Genomic DNA, 11,044 nt, shown 5'->3' with positions numbered 1-11,044 from the left:
CCTGAATAGAGATTCTTTGCAAATGGGTGGTAGTTGACATTTGTTTTGTACTGAACAATTTTTCACTGTCTGCTGCTCTGGCCTCTCTGGAAAGGACTGCAAATCAGCTGTGGATGTGTCCTTGAGACCAGGCATCAGACGTTCGGCCTGTGTGTTCTGTAGGACTGGCCCAGTTAACGGATTGTTTCAGAAAACTGCTTGTTACAGCGAAGAGGGGGCTCAGGGGCACATGAGATGGATGAAGGGGTCTGGTTCTCTGGGCAGCGAGGATCTCTGATGGACTCTCTTCCCTCCTGGGGATTGGAGCCTGTTGCTGGAAGCAACGGAATGCCCAGAACACAGTGTTCGCTTGACTCAGAGGTCCCTGTGCCCAACCTGCTGCCCTAGGTGCCCAGCAGCTGTGCGCTTCCCAGGAGGGTGAGCTGAGAGGAGGTGGTGATCCCAGTAGCCACGGTGGCTCCTGGCAGAGGGACAGACTGTCCTCACGACTTTAATGTCCTGGGAATGCCCAGCTGCATAGATGTGGGGCTCCACCATGGCCATGGTGTCCGACTGTGGGGACCACAGAGCATCAGCCCTGCCAGAGCCCGGGCCTGGTGTCCTGGGTGCTTAATCTCCACAATTACCATCCAGTCTGACCCATCGAGGAGGAAGGGGAGGCGCAGGAATGTGGGCTTGCCTGAGGTTTCAGAGCAGGTAAGTAGAGGATGTGGAATTCAAACCTTGACCTACAGTGAAACTCATCCTTGTGTGCAGTTGACAGATTCATACCATCTTGTAACCATCGTCACAATCAACATATATAGTTTAAGTGGGAAAGGACTGTCTTTTCAACAAATGGTGTTGGGAAAACTGGATATTTACATGCCAAAGAACAGAATTAATCCTGACCTCACACCATATACGAAAATTAACTCAGAAGGGATCAAAGATCTAAATGTGAGACCTAAACAATAAAACTCTTAGAAGAAAATATAGAGCACAGAGTTCACAAATTTGGACTTGGCAGTTATTTCTTGGATATAACACCGAAGGCACAGGCAACAAGAGAAAAAAAAAAATAGACAAGTTGGACTTCATGAAAATTTAAACACATTTTGTGCATCAGACACTAGCATCAGAGTAAAAAGGCAATGGGAGAAAATATTTGCAAATCAAACATCTGATAGCAGATTAATATCTAGAATATATAGAGAACTCCTAAAACTCAATAACAACAACAAAAAAAAACCTGATTCAAAAATAGGCAAAGGACTTGAATAAACATTTTTCCAAAGAAGATATACCAATGGCCAATAAGCATGTGAAAACATGCTCAACATCATTAATCATCAGAGAAATGAAAATCAAAGCTACAACGAGACACCACCTCATACCCATTAGGATGGCTAGTATTAAAAAAAAAAAAAAAAAAAAAAGCCAAAAAATCCAGAAAACAAGTTTTGGCAAGGATGTGGAGAAACAGGAACCCTTGTGCACTGTTTGTAGGAATAAAATGATACAGCCACTGTGGCAAACAGTATGGCGGTTCCTCAAAAAATTAATAATAGAATTGCCATATGATCCAGCATTCTATTTCTGAGTATTTGCCCCCCAAAATTGAAAGTAGGGCCTTGAAGCAATATTTGTTCAGTCATGTTCATAGCAGCATTATTCACAATAGCTGAATCGTGGAAACAACCCAAGCATCCATGCACTGATGAATGGATAAGCAAAATGTGGGGTAGACGTACATACAGCGGAAGATTATTCAGCCTTAAAAAGGAAGGAAATTCTGACATGTGCTACAGCACAGATTAAAACTCGAGGATATTATGCTAAGTGAAAAAAAGCTAGTCACAAAAGACAAGTACGGTTGCAATTTCATATATAGGAGGTACTGAGGGTAGTCAGATTCGTAGGGACAGAAGGTAGAATGGTGCTGGGGTCGGGGACAGAGCGGGTGGGGAGTCAGTGTCTAATGCAGACAGTTTCAGTTTTACAAAATGAAAAGTCTGAAGATGGATGGTGGTGATGGCTTCACAGCATCATGAATGTATTTACTACCACTGAACTGTACATTTAAAGATGATTAGGATGGTAAATTTTCTGTTATGTGTTATTTTACCACAATAAAAACAAATTGGAAAAAAAAAATCGGTGGTCGCCAGGGGTTACGGAAGAGGGAGGGAAGGACAAAGCAGAGCACAGAGGATTTTCAGGGTAGGGAAGATGCCCTGTAGGATGCTATAATGGACACACGTCACTAAGCATTTGTGTGACCCGTGGATTCAAGACGAAGCATGGACCCTGATGTAAACTCGGGACCCTTGGGGACATGAGGTGTCCACGTAGGAGCATGGATTGTAGCAAACACACCGCTCTGGTGGGCATGTGGATGGTGAGGAGGCCTGTGGGGTTGTGTGGGAACGCTATACTCTCTGCTCAGTTTTGGTGTGAACCTACAATTGCTCTAAAAAAGAAAATCTATTGTTAAACAAAGAAAAAGAACACAACAACAACAAAAGCACCTGCCAAAGTGTTTTCTCGAGTGGCCGTGTGCCATTTTGTATTTCCAACACCAAAGACTCCACAGCACTTAGGATTGTCAATTTTCTTTTTCCTTTTTTTTTTTAGCCATTCTAATAGGTGTGTTTTAATTTGCGTTTTCCTTATGAATAATGCCATCCACCACCCTTTCCTGCATGTCAGGCCACCTGTACACCTTCCTTATGAGACGTTTGGGCGCGTCCTTGCCAGCTTCCTTGTTGCCACCCCTGTGTCCGCAGTCGCTGCACCCCCTGCCTTTCACCTGAGGGAGGCGCTGAGGCTCAGGGAGACAGGCTGGGTTCACAGAGCCCACGCTGGGGTGGGCGCTCGGACTGGCCCCCATGATGCCCGTCTACCTGTAGCTTGTTTCCTTACTGTAGATTTTTCACAGAAACTAGTGAAAGTGTATAAAGCTTTGTTTTTTGAGCCCTCCCAGGGCACAGGCTCCCTTGGCTCGGGGAGAGGAGATGTGCATTTGGGGCCCCTCTGAGGTCACTGCCCGGAAGGGAAGCACCATCTCCAGGTTCTGGAAGGTTGGCTTCCCTGTGGCCTCTGGTGGCAGCTTTTTAACTTTTCAAGACTTTGGACAAGTGACACCTGCCTGCTGGCCCCTTCTCAGGGAAGCCAGATTGGTTTTCTTACTGTTTTCTTGCCTGGTTTCACAAGGCCCAGGACGGTATTGCTGCGGGGGTGGTGACCGTGGTCACAGGTCACAGAATTGCTTCACGCTCACCGTTCCCACCGCTTTGGTCTCTGGAATCCTCTAGATTCTCAAAAATTATCAAGAACCCCACAGAACTTTTGTGTTATGTGGGTTTTATCTATGGATATTTACCACATTAGACATTTTAAAATAAGTATTAACTAATTTAAAAATAACAAACGCATTTCTTATTAACACAAGTAATATTTTAAAATGAAAAACAGCTCGATTTTCTGTAACAAAAAAAAAATTAGGGCTTCCCTGGTGGCACAGTGGTTGGGAGTCTGCCTGCCAATGCAGGGGACGCGGGTTCGAGCCCTGGTCTGGGAAGATCCCACATGCCGCGGAGCAACTAGGCCCGTGAGCCACGATTGCTGAGCCTGCGCGTCTGGAGCCTGTGCCCCGCAACGGGAGGGGCCGCGATAGTGAGAGGCCCGCGCACCGCGATGAAGAGTGGCCCCCACTTGCCACAGCTAGAGAAAGCCCTCGCACGAAACAAAGACCCAACACAGCTAAATAAATAAATAAATAAAGTAGCTATTAATTAAAAAAAAAAAATTAGTGAATCTTTAGATCACAAAACAATGGATACAGAACTTGTGGTATTCCATCCATCAGAATATCATACAGGAGTTAAAATGGATGGGTTAGAGATACATGTGTCAACATGAATAAAAAAAACAATGTTGCATAAAAGAATACTTTTCACTTTTATACCTTTCATAAAAAGCTTAAAAACAAATTTTATGTACACACAGATTGATAGTAAATCAGGCACTCCTGGAGCAGGGAGTCACATGTCACTGTCAGTGTGGGGCTGGGAGGGCACATTGCTCCAGGTGTGTGTGTTCTGCTCTGCAGAAATGTACAGAGATGTAAATGATGGGGAAAACAAAAGCAGTGGGAGGGCAGTGCTTTACATTTATCTAGTCCAGGTTTGTGGAGGGCAGCTGCCTTCACTCTGTTCTGACTGCACACATCAGACAGGGAATGAGCGGGCAGCCGCGACGGCGCTGTTATAGGTGGGTCTGGGGAGGATGGAGGGCAGTAATGTCATCACTACTGTGGGGAGGGCTGGGGGACCCCCCCCCCAGGGCCCAGGGGACGATAGGGGGGCAGCCATGTCGTCACCGTTATAGGGGGTCTGGGGGACCCCCAGGACCCGGGGAGGATGGGGGGCAGTTACTGAGCGGGGTCTGGGGGCGCGGGGCCGGACCACTGCCTAAACCCCGCGTTGTGCGCCGCACGCGCCCCCACGAGACCACCGCTCGTCCGGAGGGCGCTGGGCCCACGCGCCAGCGTCCGGGACTGCAGTCGGTCACCTTCCCCCCGGGACGCGAACCTGAGAGACCCCGCCCCGCTCCCCGCAGGTGCCCCCGCTCGGCCAGTCCCGCGGTCCTGGGGTCCCGGGTCCAATGCCCACCGCTCGGCCCGCGCCCGCCTCGCCGTTCCCGGCGCCGCCGCCAGGGGCCGCCGCCGCGCCCCTATGACACAGCAACAATAGAGGCCGCTCTGGCCCGCACGCTGCCGGCCCGCGCTTCCGCCGGAAGAGAGACGCCGGCACGGGGGCGGGTCTGGCGGCGCGATGGGCGGCCACCCTCGCCAATCGCCCGCGGGCCAGCGCCCGTCCCTCACCGGAAGGGGCCCAATCGGCGGCGAGAGCGGTAGGCGGGGCGGGGCAAGCGGGGGTTTCCGGCGGGGCCCGGCAGGCGCCGAGGAGGAAGAGCAATCCGTGACGGCGCCTCTCTGCTGAGTCTCGGCGCGGCCCAGGTGCGGGGTCGCCGGGGGCGGGGACGGTTACGGAGGCGGCCAGGGGCGGGGCCTGTGCCTTCGGCGGCCCCCGGGCGGGTGCCGGGTCGGCGGGGGCCGGAGAGGCCGGGGACCGGGTCGGGGGCCGAGCGCGGGCGGGCGTTCTAGGGGCCCGAGTCTCGGGCAGCTCAGCCGCCGCCCCGGGCCTGCCGCGGCCGTAGCCGAGGGCGTCGGGCGGTGGGGCCTGCGGGTGGGAGCGGGTCGGCCGGCCGCGGGTCTGCGTTTCCCCAGGTGCTCGGGTTTTCTCCGAAGGGAGCGAGCCGGCCGCGCTGCAGTTTACCGGCGGTGTGTCCGATGGAAACTAGGTTTAGGCCCAAGTGTGGTCTCCCATTCAGTGTGTTAGTGGTGTGCCTGCCCAGCTAGAGGTTTTAAATCTTTCGGAGCCGCAGGTTAAAGGACAGTTTATTTAAAAAGTACGGAAGATGGTGTTGGCGAGGGTCTCCCGCTGTGATGGGGTCTAGATGCAGAGGTAAATTTCGTTGTTTGAGGACCACGAGAAGCTGGGGACCTGGCTCCACGGGCTCAGGTACCGTGGGGTCGGTCCACCGCAGGAGGAGTTCGGCAGCAGCTGTTGGGCGGCTGAGGCCTGTCCCCTTGCTCCCAGCAGGGGACAGCCTGGGCTTCAGAGAGAGGCCCTTTCCCTCTGCCCGTTCCAGTTCCAGCGTAGCATCTGGAGGTGCTACGGTAGCGACCGTAGTTAGGAGGTCCACGGTAGTGACCGGCTCTGCACGCTGGTCCCTCTTTCAGGATGACGACTTCAGGCGCTCTGTTTCCAAGCCTGGTGCCAGGCTCCCGTGGGTCCTCCAACAAGTACTTGGTGGAGTTTCGGGCCGGAAAAATGTCATTGAAAGGAACTACGGTCACCCCAGATAAACGGAAAGGGCTTGTGTACATTCAGCAGACGGATGACTCCCTCATTCACTTTTGCTGGAAAGACAGGACATCGGGGAATGTGGAAGACGTAAGTGTCTGGGAGCCTGAACCTCGTCCTAAGGACTCCCGTCCGGGTCGTCAGGACAGCGTGGTTCTTACAGGAGGGCACCATGCTCTGGGCACAGAGCAGCTGTTCACACTTTGGAGTGTGTTGGTGGGATGCGTGGATCCATTAGTTTAGTGCCCTCATCAGCTGTTTTCTCTTGCCTGTGGGGCTTCCTGGTCTCAATGATTATATAGATTTCTCCCGTCTGTGTATGTATGTTTAAAACTGAAAATTAGGTGCCTAGAATTGGAGAAACCATGTAAAAATCCTAACCTTTATTACAGCCCTCCAGAAAGCTTTCTTTAGCAGTCATCTTATTTAGCGTTCTTTGTTCTGCAGACTAAATCGTTTCTCGTTAGGTTCGAGAGCAGGTCAGAGTTGACTTTTTAATTCATCTTGGAATGTTGCTCCCAAAACGTCTCTGTTAAAAATCCTTCAGGCGCCGGAAGCCCTCCTTCCCTGTTCAGCACCGAGCCCCTCTCCTGGCCCTCATGACCTTCGTACGGTGCCTCAGGTCCTCGTTTGTCTGCCCTGCAGAGACCCTGCTGGTGACGGGCTTGGCGACTTGCTGCCGTCTGTGTCCCGTGTCCTCTCCCCCCACCCGCACGCACTTAGGCACAGGGGCCAGCCTGTTTTCCTGGAGGTTCTGGGGCTCCGCAGTGCTGTTTTCGTGGAGCTGACTCTGCTTGTCTGCTGCTCTCTGTAGGATTTGATCATCTTCCCCGACGACTGTGAGTTCAAGCGCGTGCCTCAGTGCCCCAGCGGGAGGGTCTACGTGCTCAAGTTCAAGGCAGGGTCCAAACGGCTCTTCTTTTGGATGCAGGTAAGTAGGTTTTGTTTGCATTTTGTCTTTTCTTCCTGTCATAAAATTAGGTTAGAAGCTTGTTCACCGGATGGTAGAATTCGCTTTCACAGACCAGCTGGTGCTGACCTCGCTTGCCATGGAACCTAAGGATTCCAGTGTATCGCCTTGTGGTGCGGGGCACTGGGGACAGGCTCCCCAGTCCAGACACTTGTAGCTGGGCTTTGGGTGCCCTTTCGAGGATGGAATTCCCTGGCTGACCGCCAGGAGTGATGTCCGGGCTGGGTCCTGTCTCTGCCTGTGGTTTGCTCGTCTCCCAGTGGCCCCTCCCTCCAGGGTCATGAGCAGCCTGGACCAAAAGCAGGGGTGAGCCCGTGTGGTGTCCCTGTCCTGCCTCTTCTCCCGTGGTGTGCTCTGGGGGTCTCTGGGTGGCAGTGCACCAGGCCGTCCTCGTACCCACTGGAAGTGGACTTGCTTGTGCAGTGGGTATGCACCTGCGTTTGTAGTTTTGACAGAGGTTGGACTGCTGCCCTCCCGCCAGCACCTTCTAGAACAGGGCAGGAAAGGTTTTCCTCTTTGTGGGCTGGATGGGCTGTGTCGCGCCTGCTGAAGTCGTGTGACGGTGGCCCTGGGCCGGAAGGAAATGGATGGGCGCAGCCACGTTCCAGTAAAACTTTATTTGCAAAGACAGATGGGGTCGTGGTTTGCCAGTCGCTGGTGTAGAGCTTGTTTCTCCACAGTTTCGCCGAGAAAAGTTGTCAGACTCGCACCACCCACTGCGTTTTCTGCTCCCCTCCCTCTGCCCTGAGCGTAGGGCTGTGTCTGTGTGCCTCCCCCGGCCCCCACCCGTGACCCTGCAGGCCCCCTGCACACACACTCAGTGACTCTTGGAGAAGTGAGTCGTGGGTGCTTCGTCTCGCAGCTCTGGGGGTGCCCGCAGGGTGGTGCTGCCTGATGCCCCCCTGCCCACACCCAGGTGCCCGTAGTCAGTGCCCAGCTAACCCTGGAGGGCCACGGGCTGGCCGGTGGACAGCGGCGTGGTAGCAGGGTTATTTCACGGCAGTACACGTGTTGAAGGATTTGCGGTTTTAGAGCGTCGCGGAAAGGACCGCGTCTGGAGGGTCAGGGTGTTGCCCTGTGCTGAGCGCTCCTAGTGCTTTCGTCTCCCCACCTGTAAAACGGGTGTTAGCACAGCCCCAGTGGGCACATCGGGCTGCTGCCCCCGTGCACGCCGCCGGGGCCTCTCCTTGCTGTGACCGCAGACGGGTGGCCACGTCTCGGGGCCTCAGGCCCCTCGTCAGCATGGTTGTTGCTGGGTGGGCCGCTCAGCTGCGCCTGCTGCCGTGTCCTCCCCACAGGAGCCCAAGACGGACCAGGACGAGGAGCACTGCCGGAAGGTCAACGAGTATCTGAACAACCCGCCGATGCCCGGAGCCCTGGGGGCGAGTGGGAGCGGAGGCCACGAGCTGTCTGCGCTGGGCGGTAATGGTCACCTTCCCGGATGTGCGGTGAGGGCAGAGTAGGTTTCCGCCCGCGTGGATCCCTGGTGGTGCGGGCCGGTGGCTTTTAAACGGACGTAGAGGTGTCCAGGTTAGAAGCTCCTCTCGGCAGTTCCCCCTCGGTGCTCCCATCTCCACGTGGTGAAGCGGTGTACGAGCCCTGCTGCGCTGGCTCGTGTCGGGGGACGCTCGCCGCACAGTCCGGGGCAGCCGAGACGGGGGCCGGCGCCTGGACCGTGGCGGCGGGCGTGCGCACGGCTGGAGGCCCGGGCCTGAGCGCCTCCTGTCTTCCAGGCGAGGGCGGCCTGCAGAGCCTGCTGGGAAACATGAGCCACAGCCAGCTCATGCAGCTCATCGGACCCGCCGGCCTCGGAGGGCTGGGTAAGGGGCCGAGGGCCCGCGGGAGCCTCTGTTAGCAGTTGGGCAACTTGCAGCTTCTGATCGGTTCTGAGCGACGCCTGGGAATGTTCTGTGCCCTGGCCTCCCTGGGGAGGGGGCTGGTTTGCCTTAGGGTTTGACCTGGGAGCTGGGTGGGCAAGGCCTTCCAGGGCCCCCGGGGAGGAGCCAGTTCCGTACCTCAGGGGAGCACGGCTGGCTGAGGTGCCGGGCCCGAGGACGCGTGCTCGGGGCCCTGGTCTCCTGGGTTGGCCTGCCTGCTGCCAGCTCCTGTCGGGCTCGGGTTGTGTTTCTGGGACACTTTGGAAACGCTGGTTACTTTGTACGGGATTTGAACTCCATGTTACCTTGAACCCAGGTGCGTTAGTAGGGTCACGGGATGGAGAACTGATCTGATTTAGCAGGTTCAGCGGCCAGGACGCACCTGAGTAGTCGCTGCTCCTGGGCCCCCGCAGGCCCGCTGTGGTCACCACCTCCCCTGCTCGCCCGCTGGCTTTAGTGCGGGGCCTTTCTGCTCTTTGGCGGGGGTGCAGGGCTCTCCAGCTGGGCGTGGTGTCTGAGCTGCGTCTCCTTGCTCCTGGTAGGTGGCCTGGGGGCGCTGACGGGGCCGGGCCTGGCCAGCTTACTGGGGAGCGGAGGGCCTCCAGCCAGCAGCTCTTCGTCCAGGTGAGCCTCACGCCCGCGCACTCTGGCGTGGCCGAGTGTCCCCTCCTTCACGGGGGCCGGACGTAGGAGGTGCCGAAGGGCAAAATAGGCATCTGGGGAGGGTCCATCCTTTTTCGTGGTTCAGGCTCTTCCTGGGGTCCTGGCAGCACGAGGATGTCTGGGGCAGGACCGACGCGTTGTGGCGCCTTGGTGGGCGCGTAGCCGCTCCAGTGCTGGCCTCGCTCTTCCCAGCTCCCGGAGCCAGTCGGCAGCGGTCACCCCGTCCTCCACCACCTCTTCCACCCGCGCCACCCCAGCCCCCTCCGCTCCAGCAGCTGCCTCAACGGCCAGCCCGAGCCCCGCACCCAGTTCAGGTAATGGAACCGGCACGGCAGCCAGCCCAACCCAGCCCATCCAGCTGAGCGACCTTCAGAGCATTCTAGCCACCATGAACGTGCCGGCCGGGCCAGGAGGCAGCCAGCAAGGTAACACGTGCTCCTCGGCTCCAGGCTGGGGGGTGAAGGTGCCTGCTGCCCCCTGCCCGCCCGCTGGCTTTCCAAGGCACGGGCCCAAGCATGTCCCCGGGCCGAGCTGCTGCCCTGCACGTGTCACCTCTTCCTCACCTCACCTCGCCACGCCCGGCAGTTCTGCAGCTTGGAGTCTGTCACTGTCCTCCTGAGTGGGCATCTGGGCTGGCCCCCAGCCGCTGATGGCCGCCTGCTTGTGCCCTAGTGGACCTGGCCAGCGTGCTGACGCCCGAGATCATGGCCCCCATCCTTGCCAACGCGGATGTCCAGGAGCGCCTGCTGCCCTACCTGCCGTCCGGGGAGTCGCTGCCGCAGACCGCGGAGGAGATCCAGAACACGCTGACCTCGCCCCAGTTCCAGCAGGTAGACGCGTGGCCCGGGCGCCCCGCTGTGCGCTCGGAGTGGGGGACACTGCCCACTGCAGCACGGTCCCCCAGCGCTGAGCGCCCCTGCCCCTGCGGCTCCCCCAGTTCTCTGCATGGACTCAGGCGCCTGGCTCTTCCCTGCAGGCCCTGGGCATGTTCAGCGCGGCCTTGGCCTCGGGGCAGCTGGGCCCCCTCATGTGCCAGTTTGGGCTGCCCGCAGAGGCCGTGGAGGCCGCCAACAAGGGCGGTAAGTACTTGCCCCTCCGCCTCTCTGCCACTGTTGAGGCAGAGGTGGTTTTTCTCCTTGCATTTGAAAGCAAAGGCCTTCCCCATTTGTGGAGCACGAGGTGGCTTGTCCCGCTGGCCCTGGCCTCCATCTGGTTTTCACCTCCCAGCCCTCTGGTCAGCAGGGCCAAGCCAGGGTCTAGGAAGGTCACCTCGTGCTTTTCACTTCGTTTTAGACGTGGAAGCCTTTGCCAAAGCCATGCAGAACAGTGCCAGCCCCGAGCAGCAGGAGGGCGACGGCAAGGGCAAGAAAGAGGAGGAGGAGGACATGAGCTTAGATTAAGAGGTTCGGTCGCCGCTGTCGGAAGGGCGGCGTTCCAGCTCGTGCGGCCTCGGTAGCGGCGTTAGTGATCGCACCCCACTCCCCTCTGTCCCAACTTGCTAATCAATAAAAGTCTTTTCTTTTATCTGCCAACTCTGGTTTGTCTGCGTGCCCGGGGTGGGGTGCGACGCCCCGTCCGTCCCCCTGTCAATCATCAGTCAGTCAGTCAGTCATCAGCCAGAT

General features: G+C 56.8%; 1 protein-coding gene across 1 annotated transcript; it reads left to right on the top strand.

Moving 5' to 3' along the window:
• The first annotated feature begins 4,896 nt into the window (after positions 1-4,896).
• Positions 4,897-10,954, top strand: ADRM1 (adhesion regulating molecule 1). Its single transcript, XM_036826901.1, has 10 exons — positions 4,897-5,002; positions 5,789-6,002; positions 6,727-6,843; positions 8,181-8,304; positions 8,616-8,702; positions 9,302-9,383; positions 9,615-9,847; positions 10,095-10,252; positions 10,399-10,501; positions 10,716-10,954. The coding sequence occupies exons 2-10, from the start codon at positions 5,790-5,792 to the stop codon at positions 10,820-10,822; spliced, it is 1,224 nt and encodes a 407-aa protein (XP_036682796.1). The 5' UTR covers positions 4,897-5,002; position 5,789; the 3' UTR covers positions 10,823-10,954.
• Positions 10,955-11,044: the final 90 nt, after the last annotated feature.

The sequence above is a fragment of the Balaenoptera musculus genome, chromosome 15, assembly GCF_009873245.2.
Source record: "Balaenoptera musculus isolate JJ_BM4_2016_0621 chromosome 15, mBalMus1.pri.v3, whole genome shotgun sequence".
NCBI lineage: Eukaryota > Metazoa > Chordata > Mammalia > Artiodactyla > Balaenopteridae > Balaenoptera > Balaenoptera musculus.
Note: the sequence above shows the minus strand (reverse complement) of the source record. Positions and strands in the feature narration are given on the sequence as shown.

Coding starts and splice junctions, on each gene's coding strand:
- ADRM1 (XM_036826901.1), top strand. CDS start 5,790: ATGACGACTTCAGGCGCTCTGTTTCCAAGCCTGGTGCCAGGCTCCCGT. Junction 8,305..8,615: donor CGAGCTGTCTGCGCTGGGCG/GTAATGGTCACC, acceptor CCTGTCTTCCAG/GCGAGGGCGGCCTGCAGAGC. Junction 8,703..9,301: donor CGCCGGCCTCGGAGGGCTGG/GTAAGGGGCCGA, acceptor TGCTCCTGGTAG/GTGGCCTGGGGGCGCTGACG.